The sequence below is a fragment of the Artemia franciscana genome, chromosome 5 (assembly GCF_032884065.1).
Source record: "Artemia franciscana chromosome 5, ASM3288406v1, whole genome shotgun sequence".
NCBI classification, from domain to species: Eukaryota; Metazoa; Arthropoda; class Branchiopoda; order Anostraca; family Artemiidae; genus Artemia; species Artemia franciscana.
Window position 1 is genome coordinate 4,850,245 of NC_088867.1, and position 23,651 is coordinate 4,873,895.

General features: G+C 33.8%; 1 protein-coding gene and 1 long non-coding RNA gene across 6 annotated transcripts in view; one reads left to right on the forward strand and one right to left on the reverse strand.

The window, feature by feature from the left end:
* The window catches only part of LOC136026907 (uncharacterized), a 144,903-nt gene extending 143,781 nt beyond the window's left edge, over positions 1 to 1,122 (forward strand). For all 5 annotated transcript variants that reach the window (XM_065703733.1, XM_065703732.1, XM_065703735.1 and 2 more), the window contains exon 7: positions 999 to 1,122. In XM_065703733.1, coding sequence (XP_065559805.1) covers positions 999 to 1,105 — 107 coding nt within the window. In that variant the 3' untranslated portion in view covers positions 1,106 to 1,122. The remainder of the gene's footprint in view (positions 1 to 998) is intronic.
* LOC136026911 (uncharacterized) overlaps positions 1 to 23,644 on the reverse strand; it is a 76,461-nt gene extending 52,817 nt beyond the window's left edge. Inside the window, exons 1-2 of the long non-coding RNA XR_010617439.1 lie at positions 23,574 to 23,644; positions 3,008 to 3,089 (exon numbers count right to left, since the gene is read on the reverse strand). This is a non-coding gene — a long non-coding RNA (uncharacterized LOC136026911). The remainder of the gene's footprint in view (positions 1 to 3,007; positions 3,090 to 23,573) is intronic.
* Positions 23,645 to 23,651: the final 7 nt, after the last annotated feature.

Here is a 23,651-nt window from a genome sequence, read left to right on the forward strand (position 1 = left end):
TGTGCCCACATCGATCTTTACTTACGCAGCGCTATTACACTACCTACGATCTAATAAATTTTTATGGAGAGCTTAAATTTAAGTTTCAAGATTTATTAAATTTAATAAACCTAAACGTTTGGAATTAGCATGAAAGGTTACATTTTTATAATCTTATAGGTTGCCTGTTTATATTCTTCTAGCGAGTAAATTGTTTGGATTCTGTTTTGATAACATTAAATTTATTTATATGCTTAAAATGCATTGCTTTGATTAAATCAAACTAAATTTCTTAATTTAATCGAAAGTAAATTTATATTTACTTTCTTATTTATATCTTACTTTTATCTTCTATCTTATTTTTATAAATATCATTAGCTTCTTAAAATGTTGAAATTACTTCCGAATTTCAACTTTTAAAGCTTTGCTTACTCTGGACGACTGAACTTACTGTACTCTTCAGCATCATCATTAGACTATCAATTATAACCTAATTATATTATCAATATAAATTATCAATTAAATTATCAATTTAAAATTATTTTATTAGATAACAAATTATCAACATATTTAATATTATAGATAATTATATTATCAATATAAATTATCAATTTAATTATCAATTTAAAATAATTTATTTAGATAATAAATTATCTAATTAAATTATCAATTATATCCCTTGTTTGTTGTGGGGGACTTTGTTTATTGTGGGGTACTATCTGCCTCTCTTGTACCTTGAATTTCTTTTTTATACTTTTCGCCTAGCCTCTTCCTTGTTTATTTTTTATGTGGACTTTTTGCTTCGCATGTCTCGTAGTTGCCTCTCATTTTTTTAAAATGTGTACTTCTTGCAATCGTTGATGCTTTTTTTATTCATGCAAAGTTTTCTGTATTGTGAGTGGTAGCCTAACTTGAATCAAATTTAATACATAACCATATACCTTCCTTTTATGACCTGTTCATCTTCCAATATTATCTACCCACCTATGTTTAAATGTTGCTCTATGTTTATTTTCTAGATATGGGTGTTTCGACCGCCTTTTCGATCAGTGCTGGAATACCCACAAGATGCCTCCCATATTTTTTTAGTTTTATCTTTTTTGTAATCTTAATATCATTTTATTAAATAGTGTTTAATTTTTGCTTTATTAGTCTTTATAGTTAGTTTATTATTGTTGAAAATCAGAGCCTTGCAAGGAATTTAAACGTTTATGTGTGGAGGGCCCACATACAGATTGGGTTTGCGCCATTCCAATACTACCTCTCCATAAACCAGCCTCGTCTGTAGAGAAATTCTGTGCCTCTTTTGACTCATCATGGTTAGCTTTCCTGAATTGCAAGAAGGCTATTTCGACTGCTTTTTCCATCAATACTGGAACTTCTATAATATGATATCTGTAGCTTTATTTTTTCGCTTTTTTTAAGCATAATATTCTTTTTAAATAACATTTAATTTAATATTTTTGTTAGCCTTTATCGTTAGTTCCTGATTGTTGAAAACCACAGTCTTGCAACAAATTCGAATCTGTACGATTAGAATGTTCAAAGTGAGGTCCTTACTTCTGTCCCCCTCTCCCTTCCCCATTTTTACCTCCTCACATCCCCAAATTCACTGGTAAAGAAATATTTTTCCTTTTGACTTTCAATGGTGGTAATTTTGACTTTTGAATTTTGAGGCCCAAACATTTTTGCCGCTTCATTTTTGCGAGATTTTTGGGAAATCCCCGAAAATTTGGGGATGGTGCAAGCACTGAACAGAACACATCAGATGAGCCAAAAGTAATGAAAGAAAGAGGTGATACTGAACTTTCAGCTGCCATTCTTGGGAGACATCTGACAGTTTATAAGTGGCAACGATATTCCTGTGTTATTTCAAAATAACTTTTCTGTGAAAAGATTGCGCGGAGGCAGGGTGAACCTGGTACTTTGGTGATAGCTCAAATCGGTCCAGTTTCTGTTAAGTAAAAAGTAACCCATTTTTTCCCCCACCCAAGGTATTTTGCTCAAGCTTGACCCAGGCCTAGGGGATCTATTGGTGAATCCTGGCCTGCCCGTTCCCCTTTGATACTGCCTCTCCTCAACCAAAACTCTACTTAGAAAGAACTGCTGTGCTTTTTTCATTTCAAAATTGTTGTATATTTTAAAATAAGGCTACTGTATAAATATAGAGCTCAAAGTAAGGCCGTTAGGCCCGAGTCTATCAAATACTATTTCTCCCATTCACAAATAAGGGGGTATAGACAGGCTGTTCTTATAAACAGACAGACAATTCAGGATAGCTGGCTGATTCGACTTGCGATACGGCTTTTTGACTGTATTTTTAAAGTTTAGCCTATGTAGACATAATACACCTCTTTTGCTTCAGAATCACTGGTAGTTTCATTAGTGATGTGGCTATTTCGATTAGCTTTTTGATTTGTACCGTAAAATTCGTAAGATGCCTCCCATCAGTTTTTTTTGTTCATCATCATTCAATATATATATATATATATATATATATATATATATATATATATATATATATATATATATATATATATATATATATATATATATATATATATACATATATATATATTTATCATTTCATCAAACAATGTATAATTTAATATATTTGCTAATCTTTATCGTTAATTTGTTTCTTTTTAACCAAAATCATTCAAGAAATTTTAATCTGCATCATTTTAGGGCCTAGAATGGGGTTTTGGGTAGGTGCTTGTTCAGTATCACCCCTCCCTAACTAATTTTGCATACACAGACATTGTGCATTTTTCAACTCTTCATTTTTCGGTGAATATTTCGGTGAATGATCAACAGTGATTGAAATCTGATCATTAAAGATCGTTAAAGTCGATCACAATCTGACTGTCCCAATCCAAATTACACTAAGTAAATATTACATAAAATGTGCATGGTTGTTTATCAGAGTTAGCAGTTACGAATTTCTGAGCTAAGTTTGAGGACAATGAATAAACGGGGATTATTGACAGCAAGCCAAAAAAAAAGAAGAAAAACGTGAACATCTCACCCTGATCTCCGTCCAGCCCTCCTCGGTGTAAGTAGAAAAAATGAGATAGTTGTAAGTCTGCAATACAAAATAAGAAGGAAACCTGAGAAAAAAAATAAATAAAAGACTGATCTTGTAAAGTGAGTAGTATGTTTAAGGTTTGTCTTTTTGTTTCGTGGACATTAATATACATTTTTTCTTTTTACATTGAGGACAGCTGAGCAAACATCTTGGCCGAAATATTCGATGTAGAGCTAAACTGAAGGACAGTGCTATAATTGCATTCATGTTATCAAAATAGTTTATTTGCAATATACCAGGAATGGCTCAGAATATGTAGTCAAAACTTCTAAGCCTATTTATATTGGATTTACTGTATTAGAGTTATCTAAGTTAATGATGTACGAATTTCATTATGAATACATGAAACCAAAATATAGTGAAAACATTGATTTATGTTATATGGATACGGATAGCTTTATTTATGCTATTTGAACCGAAAATTTCTATGAAGACATTAAAGCTGACCTCAAAGAAAAATTAGATACTTAAGACTATAAGATATATAACCATTATAACTTCCCTGCAGTCAACAAAAAAGTGATAGGTATGATGAACAATGAGCTATCAGGAACAGTAATATCCAAGTTTGTAGGTTTAAAATCAAAAGTATATGTTTATTTAAAAGAGGGTGACGATGAAACCAAAGCAAAGAAAAATTGAAAAGTATCAAAACGAATATCGTTAAAGATAAAATAACATTTCAGAATTATATAGATGTATTATTCAGAAAAGTAGAAAGCTTATCAGAAACTCATTGTACTTTAAGAACAAACAAACATAGATGTTTCTTAGAAACACAAAATAAAAAAGCTTTAGACCCTAATGAGACTAGAAAAAGGTTTTGAAAAGTAAAGTAAACACGGTACCCTAGAGATTTCGTCCCTTGAAGCTATAAGTTATAATCCATGAAGCTCAGCTATAAGCTTCAAAGCTATAAGCTTCATAATTGAAGTTTACTTAGCAAAAATGTTTACCTAGTAAGTGGATGGAAAAGCACCTATTAAATTGTATGAATGTGGAAAAAATAAAGATCGTTTTGAAAACAAACATTTACTAGCCCCTCAATGGCCGTTTCGACTATTGATTTGTGGTAACTCTGTATGTGGTAAAACTAATTTACTCTTGAACATGATTAAATAAAAAAAAACAAGTTTTATTTAACTGAAAGTAAGGAGCGACATTAAAACTTTTAATGAACAGAAATTACTCCGTATATGAAAGGGTGCTGTTCCCTCCTCAACGCCTCGCTCTCTGCGCTAAAGTTTGACTCTTTCTCTCAACTCTACTTTTTTAAAACAGTAAAAACTTACCACAAACTGTTTGATTTATTATTACCTATACTTTCAAAAAATTTAATTGTATTTATCTTGAAAGAGATAAATACAAAGATTTAATGATTAACATTAATGTTTTGGAAGAAAAAACTGACAAGGATCTTTTTTGCGAGTAATGATAAAAGTGATTTCATTGTTGTAGATGACCCAGAGCCCAAAGTTCAAAACTTAGTTATGTTTAGTGACTTTGCAACAAAAAAAGATCGGAAAAAAATGAACATTTATTTGTGAGAGGTAGAAAACGACATACAACAATAATCTATATTTTTCAGAGCTATTTTGATACACCAAAAAATTATACGATTAAACTGTAACTATTTTGCATTTTTCAAGTGTTTTAATCCAAAAGAAATTGGTAGAATCCAACAAACGTTTGGAAGCTTAGGAAGTAAATATCGGAAGCATAAAAGTAACGAAAGCAGATAGTTGGATGATGATGGTAATCTTGACTTAAAATTGAAACAATTAACTAATCCAGGTGATCCAAAATCAGAGAAAGATGCTACGAATTTACAAAATGTGAAAATTATTTTGAACGATTTCAAGCATGAAGCTGTTAAACAACAAATTTTTACAAATCAGTATTTATGTGAGGATATCAACAGATGAACTAAAATTTATCAATCACCTGACAATATTGACTAGATTTGAAGACAAAGGACTATTAGCAAAAATACCTTAAAAGTAACAACAGAAGATATAAATGGAGGAAATAGAAGAGTTAGAAATGTTGCAAACCCAAAATATTTGTGCAAATGCCGCTAATTTTTCAACTTTATTCGTATACTTGAAGGGCTCTAAGCAGTTATCTGAACGTTTAGCCAATTCCGAAAATGTTATAATAAATATACTTGAAAAAGATCCCGATGCTGCATTTCAAAAGAGAAAGAAAGCAAGGATGAAGTAAAAATCAAACCTAAGAAGTTTTTTGAAAAGAGTATTACGAAAATTATAACCTTGGAATTTTATCTATTAAATAATTCTCTAACAAATGGAAGAGTATATAATTTATTTATCAGAATTTGAAAATCAAAAAATTAAAACCTGTTTCGATGCAAAAAAAAATGTAAAGTGTGAGTAACGCATACAAAAGGGAATGAACAAGAACTCGTTAAACTATTACTTCATAAAAGACAGGTGACTAAGAATGAAAAATATAAAAATAAAAATAAAGAATCCGATATTGACCTATCCTACAAACAACTACTTTAAAATCATCCAAGATAATCGTTCTTATTTCTTCTTGATAAATTTGAAACCAATGAAAAAGCTGACTTTATTGAATACACAATTCATTTATACTATTTAAAAAACTAAAAACAAACAAATGCTTTAAGAAAAAATAAAATTGCTGAATTAGAATAGAGCATATTATTATTGGTAAATAACCTGTTAAATTATTGCATAAAAGAAAATAAAATTGAGCAAGGCAAAATAAAGAATAAAGATGCTTATATAATTATATTTTATGATAAACTAATTAAAAATGGTGGCTTAGTCCCATTTTTGATACCATTAACAGCTGCAATAGGTAAAGTTGTGCTAACAAATGGAGTAGCTGCGTAGGTACATATTCTGGAAAGAAAATTTTTGATAAAATTACTGATTCTTCAAACGCTAAAGGCGAAGGTTTCTCAATACCGGGGACTTTACTAAAAGGTCGAGGTTTACAATTACCAGAAAAAAACAAAATTGTTGGATCTGGATCGGAAGTGGTTTTTGAAGCTCCCAAAAACCGTGATAAATCCAAGAAGATACAATTTGAAGTAGATAAAGTACCTAAAGATTGTGAAAGACCCAGAAAAGATGGTGAAGCTAAGATTTTACAATTCAAAGAATGTTCGCTTCCAAAAAAACGGGAACGTCAGAAAGAATCAAAAATCACATGATACCGTTCACGAATATTGATATATTGAATGAATTAGGTCGTATTCTTTATTTTTGAGGTGTTTTGTCTCGAGATAGAAAGATGAATGTTGTGTAATCAATTATGACTGTATGGGATCAACTGGGACACGTTGGACTTGCTATTTCAATGATCCCAAGCACTCATTTGTAGAATTTTATGAGTCTTTGGGAATTCTTGGAATTTTGGAACTGAAATAGTCAACTACTTAAAGACTTCCAATAAGCAAAAGTTTAACGTCCAAAAGTTTAACGATGTCCAAAAGTCTTGGACTCAAGTCCAAAAGTTTAACGATGTCCAAACGTCTTGGACTCACGTCCAAAAGTTTAACGATGTGAATTGTGGTAATTTGTGTGTTGATTATATAAAAAGAAGATTTGAGGGAATGAATTCAAAAAATTTTGTTTAAAGTTTATTTTCAAATATAAATGGAAGAAGAATTAGAAAAGAGATTATTTGTTTATCTATAAATTTTAAATAATTTGAAAATGTTAGTAATACTTTCCTATTATCCAACTTTATATTCAGTGCATGAGGTTTGTCTGCTTTTGCCATGTTACCCCTTGCTTTTTTAAGTCTTGGGAAAGTTCTAACTGAAATACTTAAAAATATCTAAGTATAGCAAAAAGAAAGGCTGTGTATAAAACTGCTTATTCGTTCTATTTAGAATTGCCTGCTATGTAAAAATCAGGTGAATTAGTTAACGAAGAAATAATTAAGCGAAAAAATAAATACGCAAAATTTTACAGATTTTTCCTAATGAAAAATATGTGAAACAAGTGAAATTAAATGATTATCAATATTGCGTAAAGTCTGGAGATTTTAACTCATAAATAAAACCCTTCTTACTTTCTGAGCTATATTCTCCAGAAGTTCAAAAATACAAACCATCTTTATCCTAAAGCTATGCACGCGACATGATATTCATATGCCATCTAACTAAATAGCCCGTAATTATCTAAAGATTCCTTTTAAACAAAAGAATGCGTAATAGTTTCTGACGCAATCATGTCTGGATTGTCTAAGCTCTACTACTGAAGCTGATTATTATTTCGTTATTAATTTATGAATTAATTTTATTGATAAAAACCCGAAACATAGATAAAGGAAATAGTATTAATAATTTATCAATAACAGAATAAAAAATTAAAAAACAGATGAATTATTAGGTGTGGTAAAAAAAATATTCGTGAAAACCCTCCCCCAAGCTGTTATCCATTTTTTATAATTCCAGTGAAGTCTTTATGTTTTTTCACCTACAAAATAGCCGTTTTAGCTGTTTTGTGGTGCAAAACAATAGTTCTAGTCAAAAAGGCCAAAAAGCTATTTTCTGAAAATTTTTAGATAGTCAGTTGATTTAGAATTATTGAAAACCTACAAGCACATTGAGCCTTCAGTTTCATAAGTAGTAATGCTGTACGGTAACTCATTCGTTTTTAAAAGGTGCAGGTAGTCCTGCAAAAGTAATGGTTAACATAAACATTTATTTTAGCCAAAAGGACCTTCCCATAACAAAGTGGTGTTTTGAGCCATTTTGGTGTGCAAAACAACATCTCTAGCCAAAAGAAGTCCAAAAAGCTATTGTGTGAAAAATATTAGACAGTTAATCTATTTACACCTATAGAAAAACTATACGCATATTTAGGCTTGAGTTTCAGACCTAGTAATGCCGTATGGTGAGGCATTCGTTTTTAATGTTGCCGGTAGTCCTACAAAATAAATGACTTACGTAGACTTTTACTTTAACCAAAAACATAGTCCCACAGCAAAGCGGTGTTTCGGCCATTTTGTGATGCAGAACAACAATTCTAGCCAAAAGAGGTCCAAAATGCTATTGTGGCAAAATTCTGAGATAGTCAATTGATTTAGAATTATTAAAAACTATACACATATTTAGCTGCAAGTTTCAGAGGCAGCAATGCCAAACGGTAGCGCATTCGTTTTTAAAGGTTCTTGTGTTCCTACAACATAACGGTTAATTTAGACATTTATATTAGCCAATAAGACTGTATATTAGCTAAGTGGTGTTTCCAGGCATTTCGTGGTGCAAAACAGGAATTTTACTCAAAAAATTTCCAAAAAACTATTATGCGGAAATTCTGAGATAGTCAATTGATTTAGAACTATTGAAAATCTATACGCGTATTGAGTCTCGAGAGGCAGTAGTGCCGTATTGTAACGCACTCGTTTTTAAGGCTGCAGGTAGTGCTACAAAATAAAGTGTTTACATAGACATTTTTTGTAGCCAAAAAGACTCTCCCGATAGCGAAGTGGTGTTTTCAGCCATTTTGTGGTCCAAAACTACAATTCTAGCCAAATGTAGGCCAAAATGATATTATGTGAAAATTCTGAGATATAGAAGACTAAAATTCTACTGTTTGAAAGTTATGAGATAGTCAATTGATTTAGAATTACCGAAAAAATGTTCGCATATTGAGCCTTGAGTCTCAGAGGCAGTAACGCCGTACCGTAGCGCATTCTTTTCTAAAGCTGTTGGTAGTCCTACAAAATAAACGGCTAAGATAGACATTTATTTTAGCCTAAAAGACTTTCCCACAGCAAAATGGTGTTTTCAATTGTTTTGTTGTGCAAAACAAAAATTGTAGCCAAAAGAAGGCTAAAATACTATTATGTGAGATATTCAATTGATTTAGAATTATCAAAAAACTATACGCATATTGAGCCTTGAGTTTCAGCGGCAGCAATGCCGTATGATAGTTTATTTGGTTTTAAAGGTGCTGGTAGTCCTACAAAATAATTGTGAACATAGACATTTATTCTAGCCAAAAAGACTGTCAAAGAAATACAACGTAGAGACAATAGGGAAAATTTCAAGACAGTAGAAATTATTTTTGTAGATATTTCGGCCCTATGTCCAAGGGCCGTCTTCAGCACAATACAAGAATAAGAGAGAAACTATATATATATATATATATATATATATATATATATATATATATATATATATATATATATATATATATATATATATATATATATATATATATATATATATATAGAACTTACATCAAATTGTGAGGATTAAAACTGAATAATTAAAAACACTTTTTAAAACTTTTTTTAAAAATAGCCCTAGCATCATTACTTCAACGAAGTTCAACCAGGACTGGCGAAAAGAATGAAATGAGAATATAAGCTCATTCAAAATGAAGAGAATAAAATGATTAGATGCAATTTCTTAAAGCTAATCTTGCTTGTTTAGCAGCCTGTCTCAAAGGCCTTTTCGTAGTTGGTTCAGTACTATTATAAATCGGTTTAGTAAAATATTTTGTTAGATCATTTTTAATTAAATTTGAGTATAAAGAATTTAGTTAGTATTCCCCCAAGTCCCTGTTCAAAGAAATATTATTATTTATTTTGAGATTAATTTCGATTGATTCTCGAACCACCTGTCTTATTCCCAAATCATTACTAATGAGCGAAGAGTTTTCAAAAAGTATCATGTGGGACGGATTATTAAATATATGCCAACCTAAAGCAGAATCAAAGGAGTTGTTGGAACTATTTGAAATTAAGGCCTTGTCTATGTCATTTTTATGCTGTTGTAACCGTTTGTCTAGATTCTGATGGGTCCGACATAGTATTTTCCGCAATCACATGGTATTTGATAGACCCCTCTTTGGCGAGTAACTGGGGTCTTATCTTTACCCGAATTTAAGACATTGATGATTTTAAAATTATTAGTAAAAACTACGTACAGATAATTTTTTGTGCAAATATTTTTTAATTTTCTTTTGATCTTTGGGATATACGGAAGATAGACAATATTTAAGGGCTTATCAGTAGCCTTACATTGTGAAGTATCTTCTTCGATTTTACAAGAATGTCTTTTTATTCTACGGTTAATTATTTTATTGACAAAAGAAATGGGGTATCCATTACCAAAAAGAATATCTCTGATAAAGTTTATTTCTGCATTTATATATGAATTGGAGCAAATATTCAGGGCACCATCAATGAGGGAAGTTGCAACTGCTGTTTTAACTTGTGGGGGGTGATTTGAATTAAAGTGAAGATATCTATTGTTTTGTGTTGCCTTTCGATATATAGTAAAATCCAGTTCATCAGCATTCCGAATAATTAATACATCTAAAAACGGAAGTTTATTTTCAATTTCAACTTCTAGGGTGAACTGCAAATTTCGGTCATAAGTATTAAGATGATCTAAGAAGCGCCGAAGCTCAGCTTCCCCATAATTCCAAAGTGAAATTACGTCATCCATGTAACGACCCCAATAGACATGTTTTAAAAAATAATAATTCAATGCCCAATTCTCAAGATTCTCGACGTAAATATTTGTTTGTAGCCCGGATAAAGGTGCTCCCATGGGTAACCCATTTTTTTGCTGATAAAAAGAATCGCGAAATTGAAAATACAGAGAAAACTTATTACAAATTTTAACAAGAGTCATTAAAACTTCACAATCAATTCCTGTCGCAGAAGTCTCGATCAAGTGGTAATTTTCTTCTATTTTGTTTTTTAATAATTCCTCTGAAATAGTTACATCTATATTTGTGTACATTGAAACAATGTCGAAACTACTGACTATTGTATTTTCTGAAATACTTGTGTTGCTAAGTTTTTTAACCAAATCTGCCGAGTTACGAATATAGGAATTTTGAGAATACAATAAAGGTTTGAAAGCTGTACAAAGCCATTTTCCAATATTGGCATTGGGGGCTTTAGTACAAGCTACGATAGGTCTGAAGGGAATACCCTGTTTATGTATTTTTGGTAAACCGTAGAGTTTAGGACAGAAACTACCACGGGGAAAAAATTTATTGTATAGTTGTGGGGTGATTTTACCATTTTGTTTTAGCTGCTTTAATTCATTTATAATATTATTAGTGAACTGATCAGTAGGATCATGAGTTATTGTTTGATAGTTATTGTTTGTAATTTTGTCATTTAAATGCGAAAGAATTTTATTGTCATAGTCTGTCGTATTCATGACAACAAGTGAATTGCTTTTGTGTGCTTTAGTTATTATAATAGAAGGATCTTTTCGGAGATTAGGTAGTATTTTTATGTCATGCAAATTTTCCGGTGTGGAATTGGTAGGAGGCTTAAACTTTTTTTGGCTGTTATAGAGGATATTTATAAGACCAGATCTAACTTCATCCGGGTTAGAGACAGAAGGATAGTGTTTATGCAAAGCGGACTCTAGAGAGGAAACTATATCTGCCACAGGAACCTGTTTCGGTAGAAAAGAAAATTTTGGACCTTTTTCTAGTGTTTCGATTTCCTGGGGTTCCAATGTTTTAGAAGAGAGGTTAACGATAGCAGGTCCAGGAGTAAATCTTGGAGAATAAATACGATTTCTCATCGGAGATTCATTTCGTAAGCCTTCCAATTTTTTATAGAGGCGTTCCTTGGACAAGCGAAAATCGTGGCTAAACAAATTCCTTTCTAATCTAACAACTTGAGCAAAATCAACGGTGGACAGGTTTTCCAGCAAAAAAGTTTCCAACGATTTTCTCTCTGAAGAAAAAATATCTTTTCTGTTTTTTGTCCTTAATAATATGGACTAGGGTTTTTAACTGTAGTGTATGGACAAATTGCGCTTCTTTTCGGGTATTTAAATGTAATTTATATCTTAAAGACTTGCGAACGGTAGCACTTTGGGGTCTTAAATGCACAGTTAGTCCTGAACAATAACGGTTAACATAGACATTTCTTCTAACCAAACAGACTGTCCTACAGCAAACACGCATCCGTGATCTTTCTTCTGGCAAAAACGTTCTTAATTTTGCTTCTAGGATCAATGTGTAAACTAAAGCGTAAATAAAACTTTACCTCTTATAACAACCCTCCCCCTCTGGAATTGCTTGCTAGGGTGGGCTAGCCAAAAATTGTCACGGTGGCGAAAATATGCATAATCTTGATTCAAGAAGCGCGACATTTTCATTGAAACCTCACATTAATAGCCCTAAGCAAAATTATTTATTTTTCTTATAAAAGCCATATAAAACATGAACTAAAGCGTAAGTGCTTGTAAATTTGTTTTTATTAATAAAAGTTGTATGTACGAAGCCCTTAATTCTTTTAATTACTCGTTACAGGATAAAACTTCAATGCGTAATCATTCTCGTTGTGATTCATCTAACGCCAAATGCTATATAGTATCTCATTGAACAAACAGCTAACTCAACCTATCTAGGTCACTTTAGAAAATTAATAATGCTGTAACATGCAGATATGTCTAATAGAGCAAAAATCAATAGCATTAGGATACTTGTGCTCCCATGTGGAAAAAGTTGGAAATATGCGAACCATTTAATCGTTCTAGTATGCGGGAACGAGGATTCTCCTTACGTGCAATAGGTTATCATGTACAAATTATTCCCCGAATCAAAATATAAAGAATAGTTTACTGGTCCATTTGGTTAAGACTCATGTCTGGTCATTCACGGTAATCTCTGGTCTTATATTCGAATCCTAAAGCGGACAAAAATCTTTAGATTATGAATGTTCCCTGAGCAAAAAAAACCCTTGAAAAAAATCTCTCAAAGTACTATGTATTATCCCACGCGTACATCGCAACTACGTAACAACCTAATTGTGTGTCCTCCTCAGTTACAAGCGGAGATTTCCCAGGGACCCTGAAGAAACAAGTCACGTTTGAATGTGCCATCCTTAACACTGATAAAAATTCCCTATTACATAAGAACAAAAGAAATCATGAAGAAAAATGCCGTGAAGGAAAATATCTGACAATTCGTCTTGAATTGTTTTGAAACATTTTAAAAAACGTTTTGAAAAACGTCTTGAAAATATCATAAAAAAAGGTCTTTAACTGTCTTGAAACGTAATGAAACATGTCTGGAAGAATATAAAAAAGCACTTGAAATGTCTTGAAAGATTTTGAAAAACATCTCTGAGAAAATTTTTTTAAAAGATTTCTTGGAATGTCTTGAAACGTGTTGAAAAACATCTTGAAGAAAAGTGTCTTAAATACAACTCCCCGCTTGACTAGTAGGCTTTAGCACGTCCTATTACGTAACAGACAAAATCGAACAAAAATAATTACTTGAAAACCAAATCCTATTAGGTAACAACCAAAGATATCCTCATTCGGTGGGCCCCTGAAGGTTTTTTAGCGGTTAAAGAAAAACTATTAAGTAATTAACGCATGTATCTCGAAGAAAACATTTCCTGTTGCGAATTAACATTTTTATCTCGAAGAAAATATTCCCCATGACGTAACATACACTCATATCTTACCCTGAGGGGGTCGCCGTTAAACCCTCTTCTTCATCTTTAGTCATTAATGGAATAAAAGAGTAGTGGCTGTGGGTGTCGTAAAAAGCAAAGGGGCATATTACTGGCTATTAATACTTGGGATGCAGTTGGAAGTCTCAGGCAATGTTGGGGACAAATTAAATTCAAATATTGCATGGGGGAAGGCTAAAAATACTGAGTACTGTTTCACCGAGGCTCATTTCCGCTATGAGCTTCTGCAGGAATTACAGCCTATTCTTGTCTAATTAGTGAGGTAAATCGCATGACGTTAGATGGTAGCAGGGTTGTCAAAATAGCATATCTGTAATTTCTCTGAAATGGTTTCGGCCATTAAGTTAAAACTTTCAGGAGTTGTAAGGAGAGAGCAACTGAATTTCAACTGTGATTTGGGGGTTGAGTGAGTGGAGGGGGTGAAAAAATAGACCTTCAATCCACTTGAACGTTTTTACAGTATAGTCTTACAAGGGCCCTGTAATGCATTCACGGTTAAGTAATGAAGAAAATCAAAAGACACTATTTCCTGTAAAATGATTAAACAATGTATCTGAAATATCATGGGAATCGCATTTGGGTCTGAATTGAAACATTCAGGGAGTTTGTTTGAGTGGAGGGGGGTCAAGTGCCCCTCAAATCTTTCTTGAGGGAGGTTGTAGAGGGGAAGCGATGGAAAGGAAGTGCGTGCCTAGTGATGCAGACCGGAAGATTTTAGGTGCACCCTGGTCATCCAAATGATATATCTTAACTATTTTAAGAATGCCTTTTGGGATTTTAGCAAATTTATTGAGAACTATAACCCCAGCAGAAGTTCAAGTCCATCCACGACGAATTAGTCAGATAAATCAAAAGACAGTAAATGTGTCAAGATTTTCAAAATACCGTATCTGCAGCGTCTCAACAGCGAGTTTAAACTTTGTGACAGTGTTTTGGAAGGACTAGGGAACTTCAAACAGTAAGTTTAAGGAAAACACTAATGATTCAAAAAATTTGAGTGTCCAATATTAGAGACAGAAAAATTCGAAGAAAAGAACTTATTAGAACACAAAATCTGAGTTTCCATTATTAGAATTACAACCCATCGTTCGCACTTGCAGAGCAACGGATGTAACTATATACCATGTGTAATAAATTTAAATGTTCCAGCCCTTGCAGATGCTTTTTGATTATTTTACGGTATTATATGTATGGTAAACTTGTAATTATAAAACTTCTAAAAAAAAACAAAACAACTTTCACGTGTACGAAGTAACCATGTATCTGCATTTTTGTTTCTCCTGGATTAAGATTGTGTACTATGTATTGAGGTTAATGAGAGTCCGCGAAACGGTTCATTGTCTAAACTTTTGCTTCTTAGAGTACGTTAATTTTTGGATATAGAAGAATCTATGTCTTTTTGATAACTTTTAATGGCATTAAACGTCCAAAATATAATAAGACAAAATATAAATAGACCAAACGTCCAAAATATAAAATAGACATCAAAATCAAACATTTTAGAAACAAAATCGGACTTTCAAAATCAGGATTTTTTGTATTGTTTCTTAACAAATGCGAAAATTTTGTTTAGGTTGTCGAAGATATAATCTAAAGTTTTGCCGCTATTCAAAGTTACTTGATTTCCAAAACTTTAAGTTTCAAAGCTAGGATGTTTTAATGGGACAAAATGTAGAAATTTTGCAGAATCAAACTTCAAAACAGGAAAGGTCTAAGAAATAATTTCATTTCTGGAAAACCAAAGTCAGCTTCAGTTATTAAGGGATCTACATCTGTCTATCCGTATCGGAAAAATATTCTACCTTGTCTAGAACAAGAGTTACCTTTAGAATGTCTAGGGAATTGATGCGCGACGACAACTTTAGACATTTTTTCAGTGTACGGTTCATTTTCGGATGCAGAGGTATATTCGCGGTATTTTTTCCCCAAAATTATGAAAGAAACTGATAATTTTGATTAGGTTTTCGATGTGGTATTAGTAATTTCTATTGGTATTTAAAGTTCAAAGTTTCTAAAAAGTTCAACTTTGAAGCTAGAACATTTTACTTAGACAAAATGTAACAAATTTGCAAAATCAAAATTTCAAAATTGAGAAAGTCACAGAAAGGGTCTTATTTCTAGAAAAGCATTATCTGTTCCGGCTCTTAAGAGATTAGTTCATCTGCATTGGAAAAAAATAACTACTCTGTCAAGAAAAGAAGTTACCTCTAGGATATAAGAAAAATGACGTGTAATAACGATTTTGGTAGTTAGCTATAAGTGAATGAAGCTATTTCGCATATTGTAAAGTTCATGTCACTTGCATGCCTTTCGTAGTATCACTCGATTAAAAATACCAAGAGGCAACGAATCAAATATTTCAGAAAACAACCATAAAAACGGAATTTGGCATCCGAGAGCACTTATCCTGAATTCTTTCCAAGAAATCTGGGAAAAAATATGGAATTTTTTTTCTGGCTCTCACAGAGATAACTTACTATTTTGCAGGAGTACGAATCTTGTTGTTGACACCATGTACAACATGAAGGAAAAATGTTATTTTTTTTAACTACTGGACATTCTGCAAGCTTCATTTAATCTGTTGAGCCCCGTTTCACGATTCCCATGCCCAGGAAAAATTTCGAGTTTGCATCCTTAGACTAGCTAACAAGCTTTAGACTTTTACGGTTAGGGAAGGGGGAAAAGTGTAGTAGCCAAACTACTGCTTGTATCATTTTCTTTGTTTTAAGTTATACTTTCAATTTAATTTTTACATGTTTTAAGATTTATTTTTTCATCTATATTGATGCCGGTTATCTCTATGTTTTCTATGATGATTTATTTTAATTTCTGTACGTTTTGGGTTTCACTTATCCTTTAATAGTAATTTCTGGTCGTTTTGAGTTTAACTTATTATAGAAATTTATTTTTCTTGGTCTCAAGTTTAATATAGCTCTTTATTCTTCTTTGAAAAACTTCTTGTTCAGATTTTTTTTTTTTATTTGCTCTTGATTTCGATTGTCAATTTCTTCTTATTGATTAATATAGTAAATACTTCTCCAATTTCTCGTGTTTCTGGCGTAAGAATTAAAATATTCTACTCTAACTTAATAGTTCTAGTTAATGATCTTTGACTTTTTTTCAACACCCCTCCCCAAGATACCCTGAAAGTTTTAAATAATACCACTAGCCGTTCCTGAGATATTTCAGATATGACCTTCCGACAGCCGAGATGCATATAGCATCTTTTGATTGAAAATTTACCTTTAGCTGGTTCAAAGATATTGTAGATACACTCTTTTGATAACCTGGAGTCACATAGTGTCTTTTGATTTAGTTTAATATCACCCTCAGCATTCCCTGAAGGTTCAAGCACTGTTGATCATGCCTTAAAAGTTTCAAGTTAATGCCCTTAACTGTACCTGGGATATTGCTGATACTCCTTTTTTGACAGTTAGCACACATATAGTGTGTTTTGATTTTATCCAACAACCCTTAGCATTCCCCAAAAGCAGTCACAAATAAGTGTAGCACCAGTTACAAGCAGTCGCAGTCACAGTCGCAAGTTGTGGCCGTTCGAAGTAGTCACTGTCACGACCAGTTGCATTTGTAGCCGTAAAAGGAGTAGTAGCAGTAATAGGGACCCTCAAAGTTTTAAGTTAATACTCTTACTCTTACCCGTTCCTAAGATATTACAGATATGCCATTTTGATAACTTGAATGTATATAGTGTCTTTTGAGTTAGCTCAACATACCCCTCAATCCCCGAAACTTCACCCCAATACCCTTAGTCTTTTCGGACACACACAGGATCAAACATTCCCCACTTTTCCGATGATAAATCCTACATGTTAAAAATGCCCAAATTGGATAATTTAAAATCCTTGCCCGGAATCTAATGGGGTATGGTATCCACGAAGGCATAGCTATTAGAATCTCTAACTATTTCGAATAAAATGGCTTTTCCAGACTTTTATTAGGGTAGATGCAAAATATCCGATCGAAATGTTGAGATAACCATTATGTTCAAAATAGTCCAAAGATCACTTAACAATTCCCCTGGGGTTGACACAACCCTAAGGATAAGGATTGTAAGTGTAAGTCCCTGGGGCATAGAGGGTCTTATGGAAGGGATGGCTGTATAAGCTTTGGAGGGGGCTCATTCATTAAAAATTGGAAGTTCTAGTTCCCTTTTTAAGAGTCGAAAGTCATCGTAGGGCACATAATGCCCCCCCCTGCCGCACCCTCTTTTCTCCAAATGCATCCATTCGAAATTCTAAATTCAAAAATAGCCATTTTGGTCAAAATAGTCGAAAGATTATTTAATAATGCCTCCGGGGTTGACACAAACCCCCAGAGCCATTGGGCAAGGCTTGTGAGTGAAGGTCCAAGGGTATATAAGTTTTTTATGTATGGGGTTTCAAAATATTTTAAAGATCACAATAAAAATGTCTTCGGGGTTGGTAGAATCCCTCAGAGCCTGGAGGCAAGGGATGTAAGTTATGCAAGCTGTAGATTGTTAACATGTAATTTTTTTATTGAAGCGTAGACTTGTGAGGAGTCTCATTCAATTTTTAATCGAAAGTTCTAGTTCCCTTTTTAAGAGTTAAGATCGAGCCTTTTCACGCTCTTATTCTCAAAATTTTCTCGATCAAAATTTTGAGATAACCATTTTAAAAAAAAAGTCCAAATGTCAAATAACTATGGTTCGAAGTAAAGTAATCCCCCTGCCATATTTTGGGGTAAGGGCTATAAGCTATGCTTGTTACCCATTGTTAACATAGAAGATTTTTACGAAAGGGATGGTTGTATAAACTTTGGAAAGGGCTCATTTGATTGGTACTAAGTGATGTAATTTTATAATTCTGATGTCATTTATGGTCCTCGTGGACTTGGCATAATAGAAAGCGACCTTCCAATTCAGAAAACATAGGAGAAATTCAAATTCGAGATTTTCCCCTTTTTCTCCCTTCTAATTCCTGAAAAAAGGGGTTTTTCTGCAAGAAAAATTTTGACCATTTTTATTATGTTATTAAGTGAATGTTTTGAACATTTTGGTGCCAAAAACATTTCTGCTGCTCAAATGCCAAGGTTTGACAACCCCTTTCCGCACCTCAATGATGTTGGGCTTACATTCCCCCTCCTTAATTTTTTTCGTCATTATTTTTATTTGTCCCACTTTCTCTGTGGCTGATTAATTGTGCATACGTAGGGAATTTTCCGGGGAAAAAAGCTGGTTCTATTGAGGTGATAGGCTTATTCCTCTTCCCCCACAAAAAATCCTTCTCGTTTCATTATTTTATTTGTCATACTTTCTCTGTGACTGCTCAATTCTACACTTGAGAATTTCCACGGGGAATAAGTCGGGCCCTATTGATGGTAATCAAGTATGGCTTCAAGAAATGGCCTTTCGAACGGCCGAAGAATATGTTTCAGAAGGAATTGTCTGATATAAATGTTAGATTCTCTATTAACTGACCGTATATCAAGCAATAAACTGTCCTAAAAATGTGGCATGATCCCGGTTTTTAGGGCTTTAATTTTTGACCGGCTTCTAGGAAAGTTTAAGATGAATGTGTCGCGTTTTACGGAAGAAGGATGACAGATTCCCAAGGACATGGACTTACTGGACTATTAAGATATTCAAATATTTCACCTCAATTCCCTTTCCGTTTTCGGACATACCCTAGATCAAACATAGAAGGTTTCCCAATGAAAAATCCTACATGTAAGAAAATGGCGAGAATAATTTCATGTAAGAATAATTTCCATTCTGTGCCCCAGGGGCAATGGATGCATAACATCCCCGGAGGCAAAGCAATTGGACATTATTGCTGTTTTTAATAAAATTGCTTTTTAAGTTTTTATTAGTCCTAAAGGGGACATCTAAAACCGCAACAGGGACAAGTCGGTTGCAGTCTGCTCGTTTTTCAGCATCCCTCTTTACATGTCTTTAAAGTTTCAACATGATATTCTTAGTGATTGCTTAGATATTGCTATTGTGCCCCTTTGACAATCCTCCTGCATATAAGAAATTTGGGTTTTGCTTGACATCCCCCTCAACATTTTCTGATAGTTTCACCTTAAGACGATTAGTCATTTGGATTCCCGGGATCAAACATGCCCCCTTTTCCCAATACCCAACCTTATATATAACCAATGGGCAACTTATATAACTTACTAGCTGTTGAGGTGGCGCTTCGCGCCCCCCAAGCCCCCCCGCGCGCGTAAGTCGTTACGCGCCATATTAGTTACGCGCCATTGTAGTTGTGTCCCTGTGTCCCACCTGTGAATAGATATATATATATATATATATATATATATATATATATATATATATATGTTTTTAACTACGTAAAACATGCGAATATACAACATTCTTCGCTGTCCCATTGTCTGTGCATATAAATAGATTGTCAGGTTTACTGACTCTTAAACATGCAACATATAATTGTCCATGGGAAAAACAATCCGTATTCAGATCTATACCTCATTATTCTAATGATGTGTCCCTGTGTCCCGGTCGTTATTTATATTCCCTGTGTCCCGGTCGTCATTTGTGTCCCGGTATCCCAGTTTGTAATTTCTCTTTGAGTGTCCCGGTCGTCATTTATATTCCCTGTGTCCCGGTCGTCATTTGTGTCCCGGTCTGTAATTTCTATTCGAACAATCCCTGTGTCCCGGTCGTCATTCACATATCCCGCCTGTGCCCCCGGCGTCCCCGTTGTAGTTGTGTCCCTATGTCCCGGTCGTCATTTATATTCCCTGTGTCCCGGTCGTGATTTGTGTCCGGGTGTCCCAGTCTGTAATTTCTCTTTGAGGTTCCCGGTCGTCATTTATATTCCCTGTGTCCCGGTCGTCATTTGTGTCCCGGTGTCCCGGTATGTAATTTCATCAGTTGACAAACATGACGTCAGTCGACAAACAACTTCATGACGCATACAGCTCAATCCTTATAATGACGTCAGTCGACAAACATGACGTCAGTCGACACACAAACATGACGTCACTCGACACACACACACACACAGACAACTTATTTTTATATATATAGACAACACGTGTCCCAGGGTTTATGGGAGTTATGTTATCCGCGGAGGCATAGCTATTTAGCTTTTATACTATTTTGAACAAGATGGGTGTTCCAATATTTTATCGGATATCCTTGGGACGAGGACAGCTAAAAAAGGAATGGCGTGAGGACTGGTTGTCCTCTTACCACTTATCAAAACCCCCCTCAGCATGCCCTGAAAACTTAAACTTAATTCTCTCAGTCGTTAATGAGATATTGCAGATACAACTCTTTGAAAAACTGGATGTACATAGCATCTTTTGATTTAGGTTAACATACCCCTCAACATTCCCCTAAGTTTCATGTTAATTTTCTTAGCCTTTTCGAACCAACCAGAATAAATCCTTCCCCATTTTCCTAATGATAAATGCTGCACGTATAAAAGGCAAATATCATAATATACAATCCTTTCCTTGGGGGCTATTGAGGGCATTGCATTTCTGGATGCATAGTAACTAGACCTTTTGACTATTTTGGAACAAAATCACTTCTTCAAAATTTTCATTATTGTTGCGGGAAGGGGATATAAAAAAGGGCAAGGGGTTGTAGCCCTTCAATCACTCTTTAACACTCCCCTAAACATACCCTGAAAGTTTCAACTTAATACCCTTAATTGTTTCTTAGATATAGCTGATACGCGCTTTGACAACCAGAACGCTCACAGTTTGTGTTTTTCATTGTGAAAAAAGGAGGAAACCCCTAAAAGTCGTGGAATCTTGATGAAAATCGCACCACTCCTATCTAAGCTCCTATCTAAATAAAATGTTGGATCTTGTATTTTTTGCCAGAAGAAAGATCACGGATGCGTGTTTTTCTTATTTTTTATTTTTTGTTTTGTTTTTCCTAGGAGTGCTCGTATCGACCCAGTGGTCCTAGAATATCATAAGAGGGCTCATTCGAACGAAAATTGAAAGTTCTAGTGCCATTTTTAAGTGACCGAAAAATTCGAGGGCAACTAGGCTCCCTCCCACACCCCTTTTTCTCAAAATGGTTCGAGAAAAACTCCCACGAATTTTCCACTAGAACAATTTTCAATGGGAAGGGTAGTTTCCAAGGGGTAAATTTTTCAGGGGGAATTTTATACTAGGGAAACAAATTTTACGCTTGGAAAGGTTAAGGGTAATTGTCCGAGGTAAATTTTCACCAGGGTTGAATTATCTAGAGAATGAATCTATGGGAAGGAAGGGTTTATCCGATGAGGTGTAGCTAGATTGGTACTACTTAAAAACGATCAGAAGTTAAATAAAAAAAAAGTTTTTCTACTGAAGGTAAGGAATGACATTAAAACCTAAAACCAACAGAAACTATTCCGTACATGAGGGGATTGCTCCTCCTCAACACGTCGCTCTTTCGTTTGAATTATGTCCCAATTCTTTAAAAACGATTTCCGAAACACGATTCGTTTAATTAGAACAATAAGAAGCTTTCTTTAAGTACTAAAAAACTTTAGCGTAAAGAGCAAGGTATTGACAAGGGGGTGAACCCCTCATAAGCGTAATAATTTATGTTTATTTTAAGTTGTAATGTTGCTCCTTACTTCAACTGAAAAAAATTGCTTGTTTTTATTTAATTACTAATAAAGACAGTCGTTGACAGTTGACATAAACACACTTGACAGTTGTCCTCCACCAACAAACGATGTTTTGGAAATTTCATGGTCAATTTGAAAGAAAAAAAGTATGAACTAATGTCCACTAAAAAAGAAAAAAAAAATAAGGCACCCACCTGGAACTTGGCAGAATTAAGAGCAGCTCTTGGGAAGACAGTACTGATAAGACAATATCCACTTAAACAAAGACTATTCTGCGGAAAAAGTAAAAAAGTAAACAACAACTGCAATTAAGCAGAAATCACTTCGTTGAAAAACAATACTAATGAGACATTATCCATTTAAATAAATAAAATATCTGCTGCAAAACTAAGCCTCGCAACTGCAAATAGGCACAACTAAGTGTTCCTTTCAAAGGACAATATTAATAAGAAAATATTTAAGAAGAAAATAAGCAACACAAGGCATAATATAGTGCAGCTTTCGTTTTATAATAGTTTACCTTTCAAAGCACATAATGAAGCATTTCTCATTTAACAATGGATGGTGTGCCTTAACTTTTTATACTAAAGGGAGAATAATCCCCCAAAATCTTCTATCTCCAAAATTTTCTATCTCTTTCTTCGACAGAAATCAATAAATTGAATTTCACTACTATTTCACAGAATCACTGTTGGGTTGATTAACACTTAAGCCACCACCCCTATTCAGAAATGCTTAACTAACGGAATAAAAAACAAAATGGAGACAAAACCGATTGGCTGTAAAAGTGACAAACCGAGTTATTTTTTTCTTTAGCGTGACGAAAAAAATTCAGAGGATTTCCCTTGGAGGGAGGCAGCAGCTGAGTTCTTGGAGGGGTATTGGCCCTCAACCCTGCCCTTGACTAACTCAAGAATAATTTGTCCTGCACATAAATCCAAAAAACAATTTTGAACTCACAATTTTTGAAGGGGGCTTACTGAGTTTACATGAACATCTTTAAAGCAAAATAAAAAATAAGGTCTTAAAGTTACAATGAATATGCAGTTATAGATTTTAAGTCAGAAAACTGTTGATTATTTCAACATATATCTGGCCGAAAATCCAGAATGGACAGTTAAATTGATCAAAATACAAAACTTAATGTGATATTTAGGACACATAATTTCAATACAAGACTTCTTGGGTGGGGGTTCTTCAGCCCCCTTGCCCCTCTTCCTTCTCGGTTGTACCCCAATACAAGTATACCATTTCATGTTTGCAGCAGTAGCTGTACCCTTGCAAAGAGCGAACCACGACTCAAAGAAGCTAAAATATAATAAAGTGAAGCGTTTAATTAATGTTTGCCGTTAAATTGATTATTCATCAAAGAGTACTTTTCAAAATTTTCTATCATCGGCCAAAATGAGTTAGCAGTCCCTAGTCTTGGGAATGGAATGCCTATTTACCTGTTAGAAACGGCTGGAAAACAAAATCCTAAACACTGGAATACGGAACAGAAGCAAATAATGCTCTCCTGACAAAAG